Source organism: Balaenoptera musculus, chromosome 3, assembly GCF_009873245.2.
Source record: "Balaenoptera musculus isolate JJ_BM4_2016_0621 chromosome 3, mBalMus1.pri.v3, whole genome shotgun sequence".
NCBI lineage: Eukaryota > Metazoa > Chordata > Mammalia > Artiodactyla > Balaenopteridae > Balaenoptera > Balaenoptera musculus.
Genome location: NC_045787.1, coordinates 161,559,351 through 161,581,982, shown reverse-complemented (window position 1 = coordinate 161,581,982; position 22,632 = coordinate 161,559,351). Strand labels below are relative to the sequence as shown.

At 58.4% G+C, this 22,632-nt stretch overlaps 3 protein-coding genes across 12 annotated transcripts in view; 2 read left to right on the top strand and 1 right to left on the bottom strand.

The window, feature by feature from the left end:
• Window positions 1–9: 9 nt before the first annotated feature.
• Window positions 10–8,803, top strand: TRMT1 (tRNA methyltransferase 1). 3 transcript variants are annotated; one of them, XM_036846913.1, is made up of 17 exons: window positions 10–116; window positions 339–623; window positions 710–765; window positions 1,017–1,159; window positions 1,325–1,512; window positions 3,515–3,630; window positions 3,739–3,851; window positions 5,639–5,787; window positions 5,959–6,045; window positions 6,130–6,199; window positions 6,296–6,430; window positions 6,523–6,608; window positions 6,950–7,058; window positions 7,145–7,221; window positions 8,082–8,201; window positions 8,292–8,421; window positions 8,622–8,797. In XM_036846913.1, the coding sequence occupies exons 2-17, from the start codon at window positions 364–366 to the stop codon at window positions 8,769–8,771; spliced, it is 1,989 nt and encodes a 662-aa protein (XP_036702808.1). In that variant the 5' UTR covers window positions 10–116; window positions 339–363; the 3' UTR covers window positions 8,772–8,797. The 3 variants fall into 3 exon arrangements, with proteins under 3 accessions (XP_036702808.1, XP_036702809.1, XP_036702810.1); XM_036846914.1 differs by having other exon boundaries at window positions 19–116; window positions 420–623; window positions 8,622–8,803; XM_036846915.1 differs by lacking the exons at window positions 10–116; window positions 339–623; window positions 710–765; window positions 1,325–1,512 and having other exon boundaries at window positions 1,025–1,159.
• A 1,455-nt stretch (window positions 8,804–10,258) lies between these two features.
• Window positions 10,259–15,932, top strand: LYL1 (LYL1 basic helix-loop-helix family member). The gene is made up of 4 exons (XM_036846100.1): window positions 10,259–10,956; window positions 11,908–12,260; window positions 12,344–12,435; window positions 13,297–15,932. Exons 2-4 carry the CDS (start codon window positions 11,929–11,931, stop codon window positions 13,710–13,712), a joined length of 840 nt encoding a protein of 279 aa, XP_036701995.1. The 5' UTR covers window positions 10,259–10,956; window positions 11,908–11,928; the 3' UTR covers window positions 13,713–15,932.
• Window positions 15,933–16,492: 560 nt separating this feature from the next.
• NFIX (nuclear factor I X) overlaps window positions 16,493–22,632 on the bottom strand; it is a 96,151-nt gene continuing 90,011 nt past the window's right edge. For all 8 annotated transcript variants that reach the window (XM_036846093.1, XM_036846095.1, XM_036846098.1 and 5 more), the window contains one exon: window positions 16,493–18,466. In XM_036846093.1, coding sequence (XP_036701988.1) covers window positions 18,452–18,466 — 15 coding nt within the window. In that variant the 3' untranslated portion in view covers window positions 16,493–18,451. The remainder of the gene's footprint in view (window positions 18,467–22,632) is intronic.

Here is a 22,632-nt window from a genome sequence, read left to right as displayed (position 1 = left end):
TGACTAAATTCTGTCACATGATCTGCCCTCCCACTGTGCCAACATGGCGGCGCCCAGGTCCTAATCTGGGGAAACGTGCACCGAGACCAATTTGGTTTTCGGTGCCGCAAGAGAAGGTGAGGGGGGCCTGGGCGACGCGGGGAGGGATCCGGACCATGGGTGGGCCCGCTCGAGGGCTTCCGGCTTCTCAGGGACAGTCCTCCAAAGACGGGGGGTGGTGTCAATTTACGGAGGTCACAGGGTTTCCTTAGTCCCTACTTTACACTTGTGTAGGCCATCCGGCCAGGAAAGCAGCTCTCTGATGCTTTGGCTATTCTCTCCCCCGCCCTCCGAACTAGGCTTGGCGGGCAGAGGCGCCCGCGGATGTCCCGTGCGAGGATCGTTCTGTGGCTAAGCCTGACTCTCCGCTCCGCCCGCAGCTTCTCTAGAGCCCGGTTTATGGAGGGGCAGCCCCAAGGGCCGCCAAATCCAGCGGCAATGGAGAATGGCACCGAACCCTGCGGAGAAGAGCGCCCACCTGAGGTTCAGGAGACGACGGTCACTGAGGGGGCCGCCAAGATCGTCTTCCCCAGCGCAAACGAAGTTTTCTACAACCCAGTGCAGGAGTTCAACCGGGACCTGACGTGAGCACGGTCCGGGGTCAGCTTGGCAGAGGGCAGTGGGTCTATGAGGATGAAGGGGGTGTGAGCTGACTCTCCGTCTCCCGCAGATGTGCTGTGATTACCGAGTTTGCTCGCATTCAACTTGGGGCCAAAGGAATCCAGAGTGAGTAGGGGTCCAGGCTCCTGGTGGGCAGGGGTGTCACGCAGAGCTCTCTCGTTGCCCCGCCCCTTCTCTCCCTTACCTTCCAGAAAGACTCCAGCCGTATAGCAGGCCCTGGGCTCTGCTCCTCTGCCTTTCTCCAGGGACTCTGGGGAAGATTTTCTTCCCTGAATCTTCTGTATTCTGAGGAGTAGGGGCAGGTTTCTCAGATGGCGCTTTGATATCCCCTAACTTGTGCTTCTGGATGGCTGCAGTCAAGGTGCCAGGTGAGAAGGATGTGCAAAAGGTGGTCGTGGACTTGTTGGAGCAAGAGGAGGACAAGGCTGAACTGAAAGAGGGTGCAAACCTGGCCCCGGGAGACCAACCTCGAACAGCTGCCGTGCGGGATATCTGCGAGGTGGGGCCTGAATGTAGGAGGTAGCAGCCCTGGAGTCCAGAGGGTGGTAAAAGAAGGAAGGCTCCTGGAGAGGGAGAGCAATTGGAGCTGGGAGTGGGGGCTCCTTGGCGCCCAGCAGAGGATGGAGGCATGGATGTGAGTGGGGCTCCCTGCTTACTCCAACAGGAAGGCCTGCGAGTGCTGGAAGGCCTGGCAGCCTCCGGCCTACGTTCCATTCGCTTTGCGCTAGAGGTGCCTGGGCTCCGATCCGTGGTTGCCAATGATGCCTCTGCCCGAGCCGTGGATCTCATGCACCGTAATGTGCAGCTCAACGATGTGACCCACCTTGTACAGCCCAGCCAGGCAGATGCCCGGTAGGTGCTGGGCAGTAGAGGCTAGCTGCTGGAAGGTGCTTTCTGGAACAAAGGTCCCTGGGGTCAAATCCTGGCTGTGTCATAGTCTTGCTCTGTGACCTTGGGAGAGTGGCCTTAGCCTCTTAGAGCCCAAGTTTCCTTGTCTATAAAACAGGGACAGTAGTTTTATAGGGGTTGCTGTATTTTATAGGGGTTACTGATTATAGCTGTGTAGCTTGTGCTCGGAGGTGGAAATAAGTACCATTATGGTCTCCATTTTAGACTCAACTTCTCGTACTTTTATTCAGTCAAGTGAACCAGTGTATATCCAGTGCCAGGCATCATTCTTTTTTTTTTTTTTTTAATAAATTTATTTATTTATTTTTGGCTGCGTTGGGTCTTCGTTGCTGCGCGTGGACTTTCTTTCTCTAGTTGCGGGGAGCGGGGGCTGCTCTTTGTCGTGGCGCACGGGCTTCTCATTGCGGTGGCTTCTTTTGTTGTGGAGCACGAGTTCTAGGCACTCAGGCTTCAGTAGTTGTGTCACGTGGGCTCAGTAGTTGTGGCTCGAGGGTTCTAGAGCACAGGCTTAGTCGTTGTGGCGCACGGGCTTGGTTGCTCCGCAGCATGTGGGATCTTCCCGGACCAGGGATCGAACCCGTGTCCCCTGCACTGGCAGGCAGATTCTTAACCACCGCACCACTAGGGAAGTCCCCAGGCACCATTCTTCCTGTCAGGACTGCATCGGTAAACAATACAGACAAAATCCCTGACCTTGTGGAGTTCATAATGCAGGGGTCAGCAAACTACAGCCTGCGAGGCCCACAGCCTGTTTTTTTATGGCCTGCCATCTAAGAATGTTTTTCACATTTTTAAAGGTTTAGAAAAAGAAGAATATGTGATAGGGACCATATGTCTCCCAAAAAGCCTAAAATACTTACTACCTGACCCTTTACAGAAAATAAATGAATTTAAAATATTTGCTTTCTTGACCATATTAGAATCTAATAGGGGGACTTCCCTGGCGGTTCAGTGGTAAAAAATCCACCTTACAACGCAGGGGACGCGGGTTCGATCCCTGGTCAGGGAACTAAGATCCCACATGCCGCGGGGCAACTAAGGCCGCACACCACAACTACTGAGCTCGCACGCCTCAACTAGAGCCCGCGTGCCACAAACTACAGAGCCCACACGCTCTGCAACCCCCGTGCCACAAGTAGAGGAGAGAAAACACTCACGCCACAACTAGAGAGAAGCCCACTCACCACAACGAAGAGCCCACGTGCTGCAACAGAGACCCGATGTAGCCAAAAATAAATAAAAATAAATAAATAGTAAATAAATCTTTATTTTTTTAAAAAGGAATCTAATAGGAAACACAGATGATAACCAATAATCATGACAAATAAATAAACTGTGTAGTAAACTAGAGGTGAGACGTGCTGGAGGCAGGGGTGAAATAACAGGGTACAAGAGATGGACGAAGGAAGGGTTGCAGTTATAAATTACATGGTCAGTAGCATTTGCATTTTCTCACCTGCAAAGAACAACAATAGTTTCAAATCTGTTGAAGATTGTGTGATTAAATGAGTTAATACATTTATAAACCGCTTGAAACAGTGTCAGGTAAATATGTGCTACGTCAGTATTGGCTATTATTATTGCCATTTTGTTTTTCTGTTATTTTGTTTTGGGGTTTTTTTTTTTTTTTTGGCCGCGCTGCATGGCTTATGGGATCTTAGTTCCCCGACCAGGGATTGAACACAGGCCCTCGGCAGTGAAAGCACAGAGTCCTAACCACTGGACTGCCAGGGAATTCCCTATTATTATTGCCGCTGTTAGATAGGTAGACAGACCCAAGGAGGAAAAGTTAATATAGTTAGCAGACGGATAAGCCAGGATCTGAAGCCGGGCAGCTGGCCCCCAAGTCCAGGCCAAAACCGTCACACTGTATGAGTGAACATGTGTAGAGAACAGCACGGGTCCCTGGTGCAGGGGGCTGAGGACCTGGCCCTCTCGCTCCTAGGATGCTGATGTACCAGCACCAGAAGGCATCGGAGCGGTTTGACGTCATTGACCTGGACCCCTATGGCAGCCCCGCCCCCTTCCTGGATGCAGCCGTGCAGGCTGTGAGTGAAGGAGGTGAGGCCAGCCTGATGCGAGGGCGGGGTGGGGATGGGTTGCGGGGGTTATATACTGAGCAGGGCTTGGGGTGTTGGAGGGTCCTCACTGCCGGGTCCCTCCCCACAGGGCTGCTGTGTGTGACCTGCACAGACATGGCAGTGCTGGCGGGGAACAGCGGGGAGACATGCTACAGCAAGTACGGGGCCATGGCCCTCAAGAGCCGGGCCTGCCACGAGATGGTGAGGGGCCTCCCAACTCTCCTCCCACCCCCAGACCTGCTTGGCCAGATTCATCCCAGGATTTCGATGACAAGCACGTTCTTTGTTTTTTTAAAAAATATTTATCTATTTATTTATTTTTTTGGTTGCGCTGGGTCTCAGTTGCAGCAGGCGGGCTCCTTAGTTGCGGCATGCGAACTCTTGAGTTGCGGCACGCGTGTGGGATCTAGTTCCCTGACCAGGGATCGAACCCGGGCTTCCTGCATTGGGAGCTCCGAGTCTCAGCCACTGCGCCACCAGGGAAGTCCCAACAAGCACGTTCTTTAACCTGCATAGTTCCTGAGAGCATGGCTGCCAAATATGGTCCTTTGGGGGTGGGGTGGGGCAGTAGTTTTGCCCAGGATAAGAGTGGGTGATTACATTATTCTTTCTAGTATTCTCTACTTCAACAACTTGGCAATTTTCTTTTCTTTTTTTTTTTTTTTTTTTTTTTTTTTGCCGCGCTGCATGACCTGCAGGATCTCAGTTGCCCAACCTGGGATTAAACCCAGGCCATAGCAGTGAAAGCCCGGAATCCTAACCACTAGACCACCAGGGAACTCCCACAAAATTATTATTATTATTATTATCTTTAATTTTATGCTTCTTATTTATTTATTTATTGGCTGCTTTGGGTCTTCATTGCTGCACGCAGGCTCTCTCTAGTTGCGGCGAGCTAGGGCTACTCTTCGTTGTGGTGCGCGGCTTCTCATTGCGGTGGCTTCTCTTGTTGTCGAGCGCGGGCTCTAGGCACGTGGGCTTCAGTAGTTGCAGCACACGGGCTCAGTAGTTGCAGCACGCAGGCCCTAGAGTATGCAGGCTTCAGTAGTTGCAGCGTGTGGGCTCAGTAGTTGTGGTGCACGGGCTTAGTTGCTCCGCAGCATGTGGGATCCTCCTGGACCAGGGATCAAACCCTTGTCCCCTGCATTGGCAGGCAGATTCTTAACCACTGTGCCATCAGGGTTGTCCACAAAATTATTTTTTAAAGGCAGTTTTTCCAGGTTTGCATTTGGCTCTGGGTTCAGGTCCTAGTTTTGCTGGTGGCTTTGGGCAAGTGACTTCACCTTTTCTGGGCCTCTGTTTTTGCATCTGTGAAATAGGTATGATGATGACCCAGACCCCACCAGCTTGCTATGGGGATTCAAGAAGGTAGGGTTGGCTATGTCGAGGGGCTGGGAAAGGAGAGCTCTTGTCCTTGTTCCTTAAGGACCCTGTTGTCAGGTCAGTCTGGAAAATGCTGCCTCCTTTCCCCTGTCAGAGTCTTACTGCAGCCTCTGGCAAGGAGAAGGCCCCAGTAGTTCTGCAGCACCCAGTATCCTGCCCAGAGGAATGCAGGTCCTTGTGCCACATCACACAGCATGGGGCATGCTGAGAATGCTAATTAGAAGAGGTTTGGTTTTACTGGGCCTGTGCTTTCCTTTATCATTTTTTGGGGGGGGAGGGCCGTGCTGCACGGCATGTGGGATCTTAGTTCCCCGACCAGGGATGGAACCCATGCCCCCCGCATTGGGAGCGTGGAGTCTTAACCACTGGACCGCCAGGGAAGTCCCTTCCTTAATCATTTACTGCCAGGGCCTTAAAGAGACAGACCGGTGTGATTTCATAGATGAGGGAACTGAGGCTCTCACTTGCCAAGGGTCACTCAGGGCTGGGCTGAGAACCCAGGGAGCCAGCCCTGAGCCTGTACTTGTGAGCACCTCGTGTGGCTCCCTGTAGGGGAGGTGGCAGTGGGGGCAGGACTGATGGCTGGCACCCGTCCCCCACGCCAGGCCCTGAGGATTGTCCTGCACAGCCTGGACCTCCACGCCAACTGCTACCAGCGCTTTGTGGTGCCGCTGCTCAGCATCAGCGCTGACTTCTACGTGCGCGTGTTTGTTCGTGTCTTCACCGGCCAGGCCAAGGTCAAGGCCTCGGCCAGGTTTGCCTGGGGCAGGGAAGAGTGATGGATGAGGGAGGTAACGGGGCCTTTCCCGGGGCGGGGGGAGGGAAGGCTGCCCTGGGGAGCCCAATGGGGACCCAGTCATCCTGAGGGAAGAGTTGGGGTGTGGTGGCCATTCTTGGAATTGGTGGCCACCCTTGTCTCCCACAGCAAGCAGGCGCTGGTGTTCCAGTGTGTGGGCTGCGGGGCGTTCCACCTCCAGCGCCTTGGCAAAGCATCAGGAGCCTCTGGTGGCCGGTGAGCAAGGGTGAGCTGGGGAGGAAGGTGAAGGGGGCATCCCAGCCAGGGTCACCACCCCCAGCCTCACCCCTCTCTGTGCAGGGTCAAGTTCTCTGCAGCCTGCGGTCCCCCTGTGGCCCCAGAGTGTGAGCACTGTGGGCAGCGACACCAGGTGGGGCTGGGCGGGGGTGCGGGGGGGAAAGGCCAGGGGGAGGCGGGGGTCCTGGCTGTCCTGATCCCTGCTTATCTGGTCCCTGTGTGTCCACAGCTTGGTGGCCCCATGTGGGCAGAGCCCCTCCACGACCTAGACTTCGTGGGCCGTGTCCTAGAGGCTGTGAGCGCCAACCCTGGCCGCTTCCACACCGCTGAGCGGATCCGTGGGGTCCTGAGCGTCGTCGCTGAGGTGGGGACCGCGCCGTGACCGGGAGGAGGCTCCGCTGGTGCCCAGCCATCCTTCCTCGGTCCGCCCCACACCCATCCCGTCCCCTCTCGCAGGAGCTCCTGGATGTACCTCTCTACTACACGCTGGACCAGCTGAGCAGCACCATCCACTGCAGCACGCCCAGGCTCCTGCAGCTGAGGTGAGGCCGGGCCCGGGGCGGAGCCTGTGCCTGACCCCTGGGTGCCCTTGGGCAAGTCGGGTCCCTCCTGGACTAGAGTCCCCTATAAAATGGAGATCAAACATAACCCAGGTCTAGGGCTTCTCATGCACAAGGGCTTAGAACAGCTCTTAGAAGCCATGAGCCCTGGCCAGGGGGATAGTCTTACTGTTAAGGTAGCTGGCATTATGCAGGCAATGTAAGTCACCAGGAGACGTGCAGCCATGCCAGTCCGTGAAACAAGGGTCACACTCACACACAGGTCAGCACCGACTTTGGGGTCCAGCCTTCCCCTCCCCCTCACGATCCCTCCTGGTCCCCAGGTCTGCCCTCCTCCATGCTGGCTTCCGGGTCTCCCTCTCCCACGCCTGTAAGAATGCCGTGAAGACGGATGCCCCCTCCTCGGCCCTCTGGGACATCATGCGCTGCTGGGTGAGGCCAGGCCTGACCAGATGGAATTGGGAAGGCAGGGAATGGTCAGTGCCAGCATCCTCTGACCTCTGACCTTTGCCTCCCAGGAGAAGGAGTGTCCGGTGAAGCGGGAGCGCCTGTCGGAGACCAGTCCGGCATTCCGCATTCTCAGTGTGGAGCCCAGGTAAGGGCATGGCACAGATACGGCTGCCCACAGGCACGGGAAGTAGATGACACAGACCCTTCTCCTCACAGACACATGCTCATTCTTCAAGTGAGATCCAGAATCCATCCACTTCTCTCCCTCCCCTTCTGCCCTCACCCTATTCTGGCCCCAGTACTGCTCACCTGGACCAGTGCAGTGGCCTTCACCCTGGTCCCCCAGCTCTCCTCCCCACACATTCTGTTCCCCCCGCAGCGGCCAGAGGGCACCTGTGAGCACAAGTCAGATCCCGTCCCTCCTCTGCTCAGAACCCTCCGTGGCTCCCACCTGACTCACTAGAAACAGTTCTATCTGCAGGCCCTGCACCATCTCCCCCTCACTTCCCTGTCCTCATTCGTCCACCGCCCCAGCTCCACACTGGCCTCCTCACCCAAACTCACCAGGCACAGCCGCTCCTCAGGGCCTCTGCATGGCTCTTCCTTCTGCCTGGAGTGCCGTCCTCAGGTCCCCTCATGGCTCTCCCTGAACCTTCTTCCGGTGTCCTTGCTGCACTCCTTCCCAGACTCCCCGTTCTCTCTACCGTGCTCTCTTTTCCCCAAGACTCTTAATCTCATGCCCTCACACATTATAATTTGCTGATTTCTGATTTGCCCCATTGCTTGCGTGTCTTGTGCATTAGAATGTCAGCTTTACCGGCAGCAGATTTTAGGCACACCGTAGGCACTTGATAAATGTGTATTAAATGAATGATAGAAACCTGACGTCTGCAGACACAGTTTTCCCAAAGCACATCGAGCTGCACTGAGGTGGGCAGGCGGCCTGGGCGGTGTGTGCCCGCCTGCCTGGCAGATGCCCTTCAGCCCCCACCCTCATTTCCCTAGGCTGCAGGCCAACTTCACCATCCGGGACGATGCCAACCCCAGCTCCCGCCAGCGAGGACTCAAGCGCTTCCAGGCCAACCCCGAGGCCAACTGGGGTCCCCGGCCCCGCGCCCGGCCAGGGTGAGTGAGAGTGGGATGGGGGTGGGGCTTGGCTGGGGGGAGTGAGCACAGAGGCCAGATGGGGCCCCCGCTACTCATCTCCCTACACAGAGGCAAGGCAGCAGGCGAAGCTATGGAAGAGAGACGCAAGCTGCTCCAAAATAAGCGAAAGGAGCCGGATGAGGACCTGGCCCAGCGGGCTGCCCAGCTCAAGACATTTCCCTGCAAGAGGTTCAAAGAGGTGAGGTGCCCCCCAGCCCCCACTGAAGCACGCATGGGTTCTCCTCCCAGCAACAGGGCTGGGCCAATGGGCAGGGCAAGGCTGGGAGAACTGGGGCCAGGCAAGTGTGTGGGAGTGAGCTCCCCATCCAGGGAAGGAACCCAGCGGAGGCTGCTGAGCTCCGGGCCAGGGTTTATTCACACCCGTCATACTCCCACCAGGGCACCTGTCAGCGGGGGGACCAGTGCTGCTACTCGCATAGCCCCCTGACACCCAAGGCCACTGCTGAAGCCACCCCCACTGACCGTCCAGAGGCCCCCGATCAGAACCCCCTTGGGCCTGGGGCTGCTGCTGGTCCAGGCAAAGACTGAGCCAATAATAAAGACTTTTCACCTTCCCCTGACTGTCATTTGTCTGAATAGGGAGGCTGCCTGTGGTGTGTCTGTCCATCTGCTGGAGGGGCTCTGTCCATCTCTTCAGCTGCTTGTCTGGGGTCTGTTCCTCTGTCCATCTGTTTTAACCCCCTTGGGGAGCTCTGTGCATCTGGGCTGTGTTTGTCCCTGCCTGAATGAGGTGTTGTCATTGTTTCTGACTGGAGTGTTCTGTCTGTATTGGGGAGGTGGGGAGCTAATCGTCTTCCTGCAAGGTGCTTAGCCACCCATTTGCTGGCGCCTGCCGTTCCCGAGGTGGCCACGGGGCGGCAGCCGTGCGCTCACGCCCGCAGGGACCTTTACCCCCTTCCCCTTCCTCCCACCCTCCCAGCGTGGGCGCGCCCCCTGGACGCAGGCACGCGCGCAGGCTGGTGTTCTAGACTCGCGCCCCCGCCGCCGCCACCTCGCCGCCTGGTTTCTCTGGCCCAGTTCCCCCCAGGGCCCCGGTGGCGGAAGCCGGACCGGAACCAGGCGCCTCATGCATCCGCTCCAGACCAGGTGCTTCCTGCCCTGCGGCCCCTCGGGCTCGCACACTGAGGCACCCGGCAGCCTGCTGCAACCCCTCCCCCCCCAGGGCAGGGGCGGGTGGCAGCGTTAACGAAGAGACCTGGGGCAGAATCCCCAGCCTGCCACGTGGTAGCTGTGGGACCCTGCAAGCACCCTTAACCTTGCTTCATCCCCATCTGTAAAATGAATCTAATTCCAGAACCCACCTTGTAGGGATACCAGAGTTAACTCGTCTGTTTAGAACTGTACTCTTGCTTCCCTGGGACAGTAGGAAGGTTGCTTGTGGGGTCCTGGGCTTCACCTGATTCCTGAGAGGGGGGCGATAGTTTGGTGCTGGGTGGCAGCTGAGGGCCTGCCTGGGGCTCCTGCAGTCACCCAGATATGCACTGGGCAAAGTACGACTGACCCGGTGGGAGGTTGCTGGGGATAAGGGACAGTGTTGTCACTGCTTACGTTGTTGTACCCAGCACCTCTCCCTTTGTGAGGTCCAGCAGGATCTTGAGCTTTACCACCATTCCAAGATATTTACCCAATGCCTCTTTATCACCGTCCACCCTGAAGTGACCCCCACTGTGGGATGAGGGCCAAGGACCTCTGAGTTGGGGCTATGTGATCCTGTGACGTAGAGGCCCAGGATTGTGGGGACCTGCTGAGGAGGCACCTATTAGAAGGTTCTGCCAGCTCTGGCATCGGAGGAAATCTCCCCCAGCTGTGGCACTTCCTCTCACCCTCCTGGGCCTGGAAAGGTGGTGTGGATAGTGCACAGGGGGGGCCCAAGACACCTGCCTAGGCTGGACACCCAAGGCCAAACTGTCAGAACTGCCCTCCAGTCAGTGCCCCACTCCGGGGTGGGGTTGGCAGAAAGGCGGGGAGGCACTCTGTAGAAAGAGGAACCAGGCAGGGTGAGGAGAGGAGAAGGGGGCCCCTGGGTCACGAGGCCCCAACAGGGCCGGAAAGAGCTCTCCTCCACCCCCATCAGCACGGACACAGCAAGGGGTATTCAAAGCTGGAGGACAGACCCAAGTGACATAGGGACCACTGCATCCATCCCTGCCTCAGTGCCCCTTCTGCATGCAACTGGGCACCTCACTCCTAGGGGTGTGCACCCTGGCTGGGATCCTTCAGTGCCTGGGGGGATGGAAGGTGAGGCCTTGAGGGGTGACAGTCAGTCCTGCGTGTGCCGGCTGGGGGCGGGGACTTGAGGCCCGCGCTAGGAGATCCCCGCCCGCTGGTTTCCTCCGGGGTCAGCCCGGCTCCTTATCAGGCGCGGCCAGGCAGCCAGGCCCTTATCTGCACTGGCCCAGCATCCTCCGGCCGCTGCGCCAGGGGTGAGAGGGAGGAAACCCGGCCGCCAGGGGCGGGGAGAGGGCGGGCGGCCCGGAGCTGCTCACTTTCCCTGGAGGGACCTACCCTGTTGCCACTGCCGCGGTGGCCCTTGGGAGCCAAGGAAGAGGGGCGGCCTGATGCTGCGGCCCAGACAGGGCCTCCGGCTGCCAGCAGCACGGAGCGGAGCGCAGAGACCCGAGCGGGTGGCGGTGCCTTGCCTGAGGTCGGAACCGCATCCTGGACCTGAAGGACAGAGTCACGGCCATCAGCAGGCATCCGGAGCAGTGCTGGGGTAAGAGTGGCGTGGGCCTGAAATTGGGGGATCCCGGACCCACCTGCATTCATTCATTCGTTCCTTCCTTCATTCATCTAGGGGGCCCACTAAGTGAAAGACCAGGCCAGCTTCCCCAGGACCTAGCTAGGGAAGACAGGGCAGAGGGGCCAGGAATTCCCAGACATTGCTGGGACACGCCAGGCCATGAGGCCAAGAGTGAACGGGGATGTGGAAGCAGGGGGCAAAGGGGTGGATACTGATGGGGGCTGGGGAGGGTGGGAGGACGCAAGAGCCAGAGGGCGGATTGGGGCGCGACTCTGTGCTGGGCAGTCGGGTTAGCACCTGGACTCAGTGTCAGCAGTGGGGTCACAGGGTTCGGAAAGGGGACATTTTCAGCGGGTGGGGGCGTGGTCACTGGAGTGATTATGGAGGACTTTCAGGGTCTGACATGGAGACAATGGGAAGAGCCTCGGGGTTATAGCTGAGGGCCACATGGTCAGCCAGGGGGCAGTGGTCAGTGAAGGGTCAGTCAGTCGTGGAGGGATTCCAAGGTCCATGGTGTCAATGAAGGGTCTTGGGATCAGATCTGAGGGTTACAGGGGCATCCTGTGGTCAAAGGGTCCATCATGGGTTCCCTGCCTTGCCCTTCCCTCCAGGCTCCAGGCGAGAGGGGATTCTGGAAGGAGGGAAATTTGCTCAGGGGCTGTACAACTAAGGCCTCATGGGTCACAACCAGCTCAGAAGCAGCACTGCTGAGCTCAGTGCTGCCCAGCACCTCAGTGGGCACCTCCTGTCCTTGTGTTGGACCCCCTCCCATGTCCTGGTAGTTTCTGGGCCCACCCCGCATCTGCCTTTGCCCACTGAACTGCCATCCCCTCCACTCTTCCTCCCATCTGAGGGCTCTGTTGGGCTAAGGGTGGGGAGTGGCTTCTGATTCCTTCCTCCCCACTGGCTTCCTTCCTCCCACAGGTGAGCACCCCCTCGGGGTCCATGTGCCCGCCCGAGGCCCAGGCAGAGGTGGGCCCCACCATGACCGAGAAGGCCAAGATGGTGTGTGCCCCCAGCCCAGTGCCTGCCCCACCCCCAAAGCCTGCCTCGCCTGGGCCCCCAAAGGCGGAGGAGGTGGGCCACAGAGGCTCCTCGCCACCCAGGCTGCCCCCTGGCGTGCCAGTGATCAGCCTGGGCCACACCAGGCCCCCAGGGGCAGCCATGGCCACCACGGAACTAAGCACCCTCCGTCCCCCGCTGCTGCAACTCTCCACCCTGGGAACCGCCCCACCGCCCCTGGCCCTGCATTACCACCCTCACCCCTTCCTCAACAGGTCAGTGGGGGACTGGGGCCTGGGGGGAATCCGGGGTCAGGGTCCTTACCCACAAGGCATTAGTGACCCACGACCCCTTACAGCCTCTACATTGGGCCGGCAGGACCTTTCAGCATCTTCCCTAGCAGCCGGCTGAAGCGGAGACCAAGCCATTGTGAGCTGGAGCTGGCTGAGGGTGAGTACGGGTTTGTGTTCGCCCAGCCATCTCTGCTGGGGCCCACGTCTGTCACATAACCTTCCACAGGGAAAGGTTAGGTGACATTGCACACAGACATACACAGGACAGCCCACACAGGGGCTCAGTACTCAGGCAGGTTACACCCACGTGCAAAACCACAGACCCACGGCCAGTTCCACACAAGCACAGTCACCCAACGAGCCGCAAAGAGTCACGGCAAAACACAGCATGGCATGGGGGCTTCAAAATGACAGCCACGCACATGCACAGGCACACAGGAAACAGCCACGGGACAGCAGCCGTCCAAGAGAGAGCCACAGGACCACAACCACACAGGAGACAGATACACAACCACAGCCACTGAGGTCCATGGCCACACAGGAATTAGCCACACAAGAACAACCACATGGCAATGATCACACACCACAGCCATTTGGATATACCAGGAGTTCACAAGGCCACCTGAGACATGAACAGCACCACAATCACAGGGAGAGAAACTCTCAGAATGAGAATGAGAACCATAGGGACAGCTCCCCGGACTGGCAGCCACATTCCCTAGAGAATTTCAGCCGTTGACATCAAGGTGTAGACAGAGGTACAGAAGGCTTCAGTTGTCTGCAGCTTGGACCTGTGATAGTCCTTGTCTGGGCAGCTTAGAGGTGGGGCTGCGGGGGTCTGCTCACTGGCAGGAGAGCTACACGTGGATCCTACGTGTGTATCCCTTGGGTGGAGAAAGCCCCAGCCCCCCCGCCGGGGTTGAAGTCCCATGAGGGTGCTGGGAGCCTGGAGTAAGGGCAGGTGGGGGTGCCTGCCTCCCCCGGGCCATGGCGCCAACCCTGCCACTCCCGTCCTCAGGGCACCAGCCCCAGAAGGTGGCCCGGCGCGTGTTCACCAACAGTCGGGAGCGCTGGCGGCAGCAGAACGTGAACGGCGCTTTCGCCGAGCTCAGGAAACTGCTGCCAACGCACCCGCCCGACCGGAAGCTGAGCAAGAACGAGGTGCTCCGCCTTGCCATGAAATACATCGGCTTCCTGGTGCGGCTGCTGCGCGACCAGGCAGCGGCTCTGGCCGCAGGCTCCGCCCCTCCAGGGCCCCGCAAACGGCCGGCGCACCGAGCCCTGGACGACGGCGCCCGCCGCGGGCCTTGTCGCAGGGCCGAGGTGGTGGCGCGCCCGCAGCCCGCGCCCCCAGGCGGCCCCGATGGCAGCCCCGGTGGGGCGGGCCGACCCATCAAGACAGAAAAAGCGGCTGTGAGTCCGGAGGTGCGATGACCTCCATGGTGTCGCCTCTGAGCCGAAGGGCACTGGGAACTCAGCCCAGGGCCGTCCAGGAAGGGGCGGACGATGCTCAGCGCCTGCTCTGGAGATGACTCCCCCGAAGAAGGACCAGTGAAGAGTCCCCTACAGGGGAAAGGGCCCGGGGGTCTGGAAGGGCGACCGTCGCCCCCAGGGGCCCTGCAGACCCTTTTATCGCCCACCGCCCGCTGGAAGTGGCCTTGTCCGCGTACCCCTCCCGGGGGAGGGGTCTGGGAACCAACACGTCAGAGCGGCCATCGGACCCAAGTGGTGCCGCATTTTTCCGTGCTGGGGTCACCGAGGGAGGTGGGGAGGGACCGGAGAGCCTACTCCTTTCTCACCGGCGCCCCCTCCCGGAGACTAAGAGATACGCGCTCCTCGACGGTGGCGGCCGCCGGCCTGGCGGGAGGAGAGAGGCGCAGAATGCATGCGGTGGCCCCACCCCACCCATCCCGAAACTGTCCCGCACGATCGCGTTAGCGAAGGCTCAGGCGCTCTTGCTTTTGTTTTTCTTTATTTCTTTATTTCACATACACATTAGCCATTCAATGGAGAAGCCGGAGAGAGTCAGGCAAAGATGGTATAACAGAAGCGCAGTGACGGGGGCGGGGCGGGGTGGGGTGGGGCGGGGCGGAGAGGGAACGTACGGGCTGGCTGCCTACTTGCATTCCGCTAGGACACTGAAAACCCAGAAAACAAAACAGACAGTAAACTACCCTTGTTTCTTATGTATCTCAGTGCAGAGACGGGGGTGGAGGGCAGAGAGGGGGAGACCAGGCTGAAGGAAGAGGAGCGGAGGGACGGGGACGCTAAGGGGGAAGCACACCAAATCCATTAGTACTATATATAGAGATACTCGTATATACTGCGTTTCTTAGCCTAAGAAGAAACTTGTTTGACGGGACGGGCGGCCTTTGCGGTCCGCGATGCTGGTGCTGGTCGGGCGCACGGATCTCCCGGGGCCGAAGCGGGGCTGGCCCAGGCTGGCTTGCGGGGGGAGGGGGGCGCCCCAAGGGTGGGTGGGGGGAGCAGAGGCGGGGCTGGGGTGCCCCTCGGGCTCTCGATTGGGGGACGAAAGTTCTCGTGACTTTATTGCTCCTTTATTTTCTCTCGTGTGTGTGTGGGGGGTGTCCGTTCAGCACGGTCGGGGTGGGGAAGTGGTGGGTCGTCTGAGCCACCCGGCCCCTCTGGGACCCAGAGCGCGGCGTCCGCTCCGCCAGCACGGGGGTGAGAACAAGGCACTAGGTCGGCCGGCCAGCGCGGGGGCGGGTGTGTAAGGCAGTCGACGGGGTTGGTTGCAGGGTAGGATGGGGCTGTGTGCGGGGCCGTGTGCGTGCGTGCGTGCGTGCGCGGGCCTGGGCGAATCGACCTGTCAGCTTGGCTGGTCCTGTCCTGGAGCGTCGAGCCTTCCCCGTACTCCCCGGAGGGTGACCGGGGTGGGGGTAGGAGGGTGATGTTGAGTCGCGGGCGCCAGGGAAGCGGGGGCGGGGGGGGGCGGGGGGAGGGGAGAAACTACCAACTTGCTGAGCGCGCTCCTGATAATGCTGGTGAGGGTCAAGTTGGCGTCTGGCTCAAAGAAGGACGCTCGGGTTGGAGAGGGAGGGAGGGGACGTTTGTTCGTTGGCATTGACCTCTGCGGGGGAGGGGCTGGGGACCCGCCGCCGCGCCCCCGGGCCCGGACGGGGATGGGGCGAGGAGGGGGCGCTGGGCCCCGGGGAGGGGACGCCCGGGGAGACCCGCGGCCAGAGCAGCCCGCCGCCGGGCGCACGCCGCTGTCCCGTTCCGTTAAACTCAACAAAGAAGGGATATGCGTGTTCCTAACAAGTGCAGGATATTTAATTGATTCATAAACTTATGTATAATAGTTTGTGGGTTTTTTAAAACGTACTTTATAATGTAAGAAGCACCAGGGTTTTTATGTTGAATTATCTTTAAAATAATTTTCTCTCGTCCTTTTCCTTTTTGATCTTGTGTTGGTTTTTTAATGTCGAGGTGTTGTTTTGTTTTTTTTTTCAATTCTAAAATGTGAACATTTCCTTCAGCCCTCCCACCGAAACCGAGAACGAACGACGAAACAAATAAAAACCCCAGATCATCCTCGTCAACGCAGGAAAACGACTTAAAAAAAAAAAAAAAAAAAGAACAAAAAAAAAAAAGGAAAAAACACTCAGCTTTCGTTACCCCCGCACAAGGCGGGGCAGGCCCGGTTCTTTTAGCGTCCCCAGAGCCGCGAGGACATTACAACAAAAATAGAATTTTTTTTCTTAATCTCTTAACATACAAAGATAGGAAAACTCTCTGATGCATTGCACTTGGTTCAATGAAAAAAAAAAAAGTTCATTTCCCCCATATATATTTTTTGTGGGTTTTTTCTCTTCTAACACGTCCCCACATCTCCTGTCGCCCTCGTCGCCCCTCGCCTGCCCCTCACAACAACACTTAGGAAAGGAGCGGCCCCCAACCCCCGTGCCCACCCCGGCAGCCCTGCAGGGCGCGCTCCCGCCCCGGCCCAGCTGGCCTGCAGCTTCCGACCTCGCCTGGGCGGGCGCCCCGCAGACCCCCGCCCCCGAGGGCCCACCGCGCCCGCGGCCCCGACTGTCTTCGAGGGAAGCGGCGTGTGCGGCCGGGCAGGGGGGCAGGGGTCCCTTCTGCTCCCCTCTCAGCTCTGACCCTGTTTAGCCAACCAAACTCAAAAATCATTGCACTTTGACCGCGCGTCACGCCCGGCCCACCCGGCCCCCCACCCCCCGCCCTACTCCCCACGACCCCCAGGCTCCCGCGGATTCCCCTATCCCCTGCTTCTCAGACCCGGTCCTCCTCGAGGGCTGCACGCGGATGGGGGAGGGGCTTCGCTCAACTTCCAACAAAAGCCACCCCTGGGGCCAGCCACCTTGTGGCTTCCAGCTGGGGAGGAGGCACCACTCAAGCTGGCCCCTTTTGCCCCAGGTAAGAGCTCTCCTCTCCTCCCCAGCCACCTCCCTCCCCTCCTTCCCTCCCTTTGCTTGGGGCCACAGCCTCACAAACTAGATTCACAATAAATAAAGCCCATAACCCACCCCTATGTGGTGCAACGTTGGGTTGATTGACTTTCAGAGGATCCTGACCTGTACTTTGTGTTTTCATACAGTTAAGAAGGAGAGAGAAAGAGAGAGAGAGAGGCACAAGGACTGCAGAAGGGGGCCAAGATGCAGGGAGGAGGGAGTAAGGCACAGAAAGACAAGCCAGAGGGGCCAAGTCACACCCTGGAGGTGGGCTGGGTGTGCTTTTGCTCCCCTCCCTCCCAGGGGGGCTTCTGAAGACCCTCTGGACAGGCCCCCAACCATCCCTTGGGGGAGGAGGGGGCTGTGGTGGTGGTGGGGGAGAGCTACTTCTTGTGGTGTGTTAACCAAATTGTTCCCAAGTTGCTCAAACGGAGGAGTTCCCAATTGCAACAGCAAAAGACCGAAACAATGAATGCCCCACCCCTAAATAAAGAGTAAAGACATTACAGCTGAAATCCAGAGAGAAGTGGCCATGGGGGTGGTGTGGGGGGAAAGGGGGGGCAGAGAAAGCTCCAAAACACTTTTGAAAAAGGACGACACCCAACACCCTCCAAAGGAACTGAAAGTCGGCAAGCAGGACGCCTACCTAGCGCAGGTGGCGGTTTAGCCGACAGCAGTGGCGGCTGCCTCGTCCTCCTCGCTCGACTCCGGGGTCCCCTTTCTGCTCCACTCTCCGGCCCGGCCACAGCAGGGCTGTCTGCGTAGGGGCAGGGGCAGGGACCAATGGGGCGGAGCGAGGGCACCTGCATGCGGGGCTGGGGTGTGGGGGCAACCTGGGGCCCACCTCCCCTCACTTGTAGCATGTCAGGACGGTGACCTTCCTGGCCTGCCTTGGGGGAGAGGGAAGAGGGGACCTGTCCCAGGCTGGGATGGGCTGTCTAGAGCATTCCGACCTTTTCCTATGGACTGTACAGAGGGGTTTGGGGCCCGGGGAACTGCCCCTGCAGCTCAGGGTCGGGTGGTAGAACACCCTCCATTCTGGGAGCACAAAACTAGCTCCGGGAGATGCCCCCTGCCCAGCCGGGGTCGGGGGGGGGGGCTTCTAGCCCGAGGGTGGGGCAGAGGGACATCGAGGCTACCCTGCCTCACCCAGTCCAGAGCAGCTGGGGGAAGAAGCCAGAGGCAAAGGCAGTGAGGGAGGGAGGGGGTGGAGTCTGGAGGGGAGAGCCCTCTGGATCTGCACCCCATCATCTTTACAAGCTGGTCCTCTGAGCTCCCTAGTGAAGCTCCGGCCCTAGTCGAGGGTGGGGTTCCCCTAGGAAGGGTGAGGGTGGGGGACAGGCCCCTTCAGAATTGTGCTGGTTGCTTTGTTTGGGGATTTTGCTCCTTCCCCAGAAGGCCGGGACGGGATGTGGGGGGAGGAAGGCAGTTCTGCATCCTTTCTTTCTGTCCTCTACTTGACAGAGTCCGTTTTGCATGTTTCTTTCTGCTTGGCTGCTGGTGCACAGCTCCACCGAGACCTCTTCTGAGGCTCTCCGAGAACTGAGCTGCTTCTGGGGGCCTGCAGGGGTCCCCGGGCTGGAGGAGAGAAGGGCTGAGTGGCTGACGACGTCTAATTTTTGCTTTTCGGTGGGGCTGGGCTGGGCTGGGGGATTTTTCCACGTCTCAAAATTTCTTCTCCCCCCTTTTGAGGAACCTCTTCTTTTCATTTTGCCATTTCTTTTGTCGATCTTATCAGAGGAACCAGGACTGAAATGGGACAAAAAAAGAGGCAATATTGAGAATAGCAGGGGCAGGTCCCTTCTTGCCCCCACCTGGTCCTGTGACTCCAGGCTGGTTCCTGAGGCCCCTGAAGGGTCCAGCTCAAGCAGAGCCAAGGACACCCAACACCTCATGCAGAGGTACAGCCCCACTCTGTCGGTCCCTCCTATGGGAATCCTGACCCCCCAAGAGACCCTGCCTCCGGTGCTAGAGTCCAGCTGGCCTTCTCATGGGTACCGTGCCCAGCGGGTGAACCCCCGTGGCTGGCACTGGCACAAGCACAGACCTGGGATCTGGCCATTTTTCCAATTGTTTAGGTTTTTGTGTGGGTCCTGGAGGGTGGGGGAGGATGCCAGGCTACAGCTTTTGTCCCCAGAGGGGTTTGGGGAGTGGCGTGGGGGGTAGCCCAGCTTCTTGCTGAGTTTTCTTTCTGTCTCTTTGGATTAAAAGCAGAAATTCGCATCTGCATAACTCAGCTAAGGTCCCACAGCCTGAAACTCTGGGGAGGGGTGGGTACCACGTGGCTTCAGTCCCTAGCAGTCCCAGGCCTGGGGGAAGGGATCAGTAGCCCAGTGGGTTTGATCTTCTACCCTCCTGGGCACCACGCCCTGGGGAAGACCTGAGGCTCCCTCGGGTGGGCATCGCTTCCCTCAGGGTGCCAGCAGGGGGCGCCGCCTTCCCACAAACAGGCTCTGGCAGCCACTCAGTACAAAACACACCTAGGGTGGACCCCTGGGAACTGGGCTGCCTGGCAGAACCCTCCACAAAAGGCTCTGGCCCCACCTCATGGCCAAGGGGCGGGGCAGGGGGGTTCTCCTCTATGGTCTACAGTTCCTGGGTATGCCTGGTGGTACCCTTGGGGCAAAATGGTGGGGGGTGGTCCCTGAAAATGCATCTTGGGGCCTCTCCCCGGCTCTGGGTCACAGACTCAGATCTGCAGAGGCCAAGCACAGCTAACTACAGAGCATGCACCTGGTGCTGACTCATTCTATCCTCACTCCAGCCCTGCACAGAAGCCAGGTGAAGAGAGGGTGGCTGAAGTGCCCAAGGCCACACAGCCCACAGGGCCAAGCTGGGACTCAAATGCAGGGGGCAGCTCACACTCAATGCTCCTAACTGCTATGTGTGGCGTGTTCACAGGGAGGCAGGGTCTGTGGTGACCAGGACACCCGCACCTTTCCAAGGCTGTGGCCAAGGCTGCCACATCAGGGTGAGGGCCTAGGGTGGCTAGATCAGCCAAATTTTCAAAAGAAGCTTGAGGGGCTTCCCTGGCCGTCCAGTGGTTAAGACTCTGAGCTCCCAATGCAGGGGGTGCGGGTTCGAACCCTGGTCGGGGAACTAAGATCCCACATGCCATGTGGTGCGGCCAAAAATAAATTAATTAATTTATTAATTTGAAAAAAAAAAAAGAAGCTTGAAAGTCCCCACAATTTCATGTGAAATTTTCCAATATTTAAAACACTTGTTCTGGTCACACAGATTATGCCTACAGCCCTCAGGCTCTGGTTTGGAACTGCAGGCCATTGTCCACCGTGAGATGGAGACATCAAGTTTTAGAGTTAGAAAGGGCCTTGGTTATATGAGATCATAGATGTTTACTAAACCTACCGTGGTAGTCATTTCGTGATGTATGTAAGTCATGTCATTATGTTGTACACTTTAAACTTATACAATGCTAAACGTCAATTATATCTCAATAAAACTGGAAAAAAGAAGATAGAAAGGGCCTCGGAGATCATCTAGAACTTTCTGGGACAATGGAAATACTCTCTATTTGTGCTGTCCAATGCAGTAGCCACTAACGATGCATGGCTTCTAAGCACTTGAAATATGGCTACTGTGACCAAGGGACTAAATTTTTCTCTAGTTATTTAATTTAAACAGCCACATGTGGCCAGTGGCTGCCACACTGGATAGTGCAGGTGGAGGGCATTTGGAAACACGGGGGTTTTGGGGTTGCCACAATGACTGGGGGCACTGGTAGCATTTACTGGGTGGGCAGAGATACTACACTTCCTGCCATGTACTGGACAACATGCACAGAGGAGCCCTCCTGGGATGGAGCTCCTGGAGCACCTGCCCAAAGTCCAACCCCATCGACTGATTTTAGGCCAAATGGAGGCTCATGGGGGTCTAGCAAGGTGTGGAGGAAACCCAAGCCTGAGGCATTCTCAGAGTGGCTGGGGGAGGGCTGGTTCAGCAGCCAGCTCCCAGGCTTTGGTCCTGGCCCGAGGAATGGGGGAGCTGCCTGGGTGAGCCCCCTGTCCCTGCAGGCTCGGGTGTTAGTGTTCTCTGGGACACATCCCCGTGCCACCTTCCCAAGGGGAGACAACACCGGAACCCTTACACCATCACCCTGGCTGTGCGCCTGCCCCTCCCCCTTCCTGTGAGGGAAAAGAGGCCGGGGACAACCAGGACAGGGAGGACCTGCTTGGCCCCTCTGCCCTTGGCAGGCCAAGCCGAGGCCCCAGACTGGCCCCGCTGGGGTCTCCTGAGCTGCACAGTGGCAGGGGGGGACAACCACCAGTCCTCAGATTGAGGGCCCCCACCCCCCTCAGAGGAGGAAGACTCTGGTTCCAGGCCTGGAGTTAGGGACAAAGACAACTCCAACGGGACTCCCTCGTGCCTCCCCACGGGTCCCAGAAACGGGGGATCTGCTGCCAAGCACAGAGCGGCTTTTTCTGCTCACCCCTCCCTGCTTCCTGAGCCAGGTCCAAAATTGATTAAAACTAAGTAAAAAGCGCTGCCCAGGGAATGACAAAATTGGTAAAATTCTCTTTTCTTCCCTCATTCTATTGTTCTCTCTCCATCTGGTGCTCCAGAGATCAGCTAAAGTCACTGGTTACTGTGGAAACCGCCCCCCACTGGACCCCCTGCGCCCGCCGCAGCCGCCTGCCTGCCCCCAGGCCCCCGGGCTCCCGGCTCGGCTTGTCCGCCTCCGGCCCCGCAACCCCCATCCCCAGACACACCTGCCTGCTCAGGGCCCCAGCCCAGGGCTCCTTGTAGGAACAAGGGGAAGAAAAACTGTTTCCCAAACTTGCCTCAGATTCTGAGTTGGCCCCAACATCCAAGCAAAGTGAGCAGAGTAAGTGAAGAAGGGAAAGCATGTGGAAGCGGAAACGGGGTGAATGGGGAGGGCTCGTGGCAGTGGTCCCCGAGAGTGAGCAAGCGAATGTACAGTCAGAGCTGCAGGGCGGACAGCGGGAGGGAGGGTGGGTGGGCAGGCAGGAGCACTGGAGCCCTGCCGCCTGGTGCCAGCCCAGAGCCAGGAGGGGAGGCCCTCCTGCTGTCCCTTCCTCTGGCACCCCCTCCTGCCCTCTACCAGCAGGGCTCTCTTGGCCTCCCTGGCACAGAGCGGAGGGGGCTGGCTCCAGCCCCTGCTCGGAGCCATTGTTTTTCTTCTCAACACCCCCAAGTTCAAGTTCATCTGGGTGTTACATCATGTCTGGTTGCTCCTGGAAACCAGACGGGTCAGACGTGACTCTGGGGAAAGGGGGTGGGAAGCTGGAGGGGGTTGAAGTTCTCCTCCCCTCCCCTCCTTGCCACTAGGGAGCTCTGAAGTTTGAAGTTTGACAAAGTTTTTGGCTTTCTTTTTTTTTTTTTTTTTTTTTTTTAGGGAGGGAAAGGAAAAGGGAAAAAAACAAAACCTTAAACCACACACACAAAACTTCCATCCACCAACTTTCTTTGGACTTGGGCCTCAGAGCACGGAGGGAGCAGGAGCTGAAGGCGGTGGCCCCAGGGCTGAGGAAGCCTCCAAGGCCCTGGGCTCACAGGGTGTGTTTTTGTAAAACGGGCAAAAGGAAAAGATATTTGCATGCTCCCCGCCCCTCCATTCCCCGGAAGCCTCATACTGTAAACGCTGCCTCTGCCCTGCTCCTGAGGCTGGTCCCTGAGCCCTGAGGGCCCTGGGCTCTACAGGCTATTCCCGGCCTCCGGGGGACAGGCACAGGGAGGAGAGGGCCTGCGTGCATGTGGCTGCAAAGATGCCTGTGCAAAACCAGGTCCAGGGGCCTCCAGCAGGAAGGCTGGAGGGGTGGCATTTCCTTGTGAGAACTGGGGGCAGACGGCAGCAGGACTGGGGGCTCCAGCAGCCTGGCCTCCCCTCTAACAGGATTCACAGGACGTGGGGGAGCCGCCCCTCCAGGGCGGCT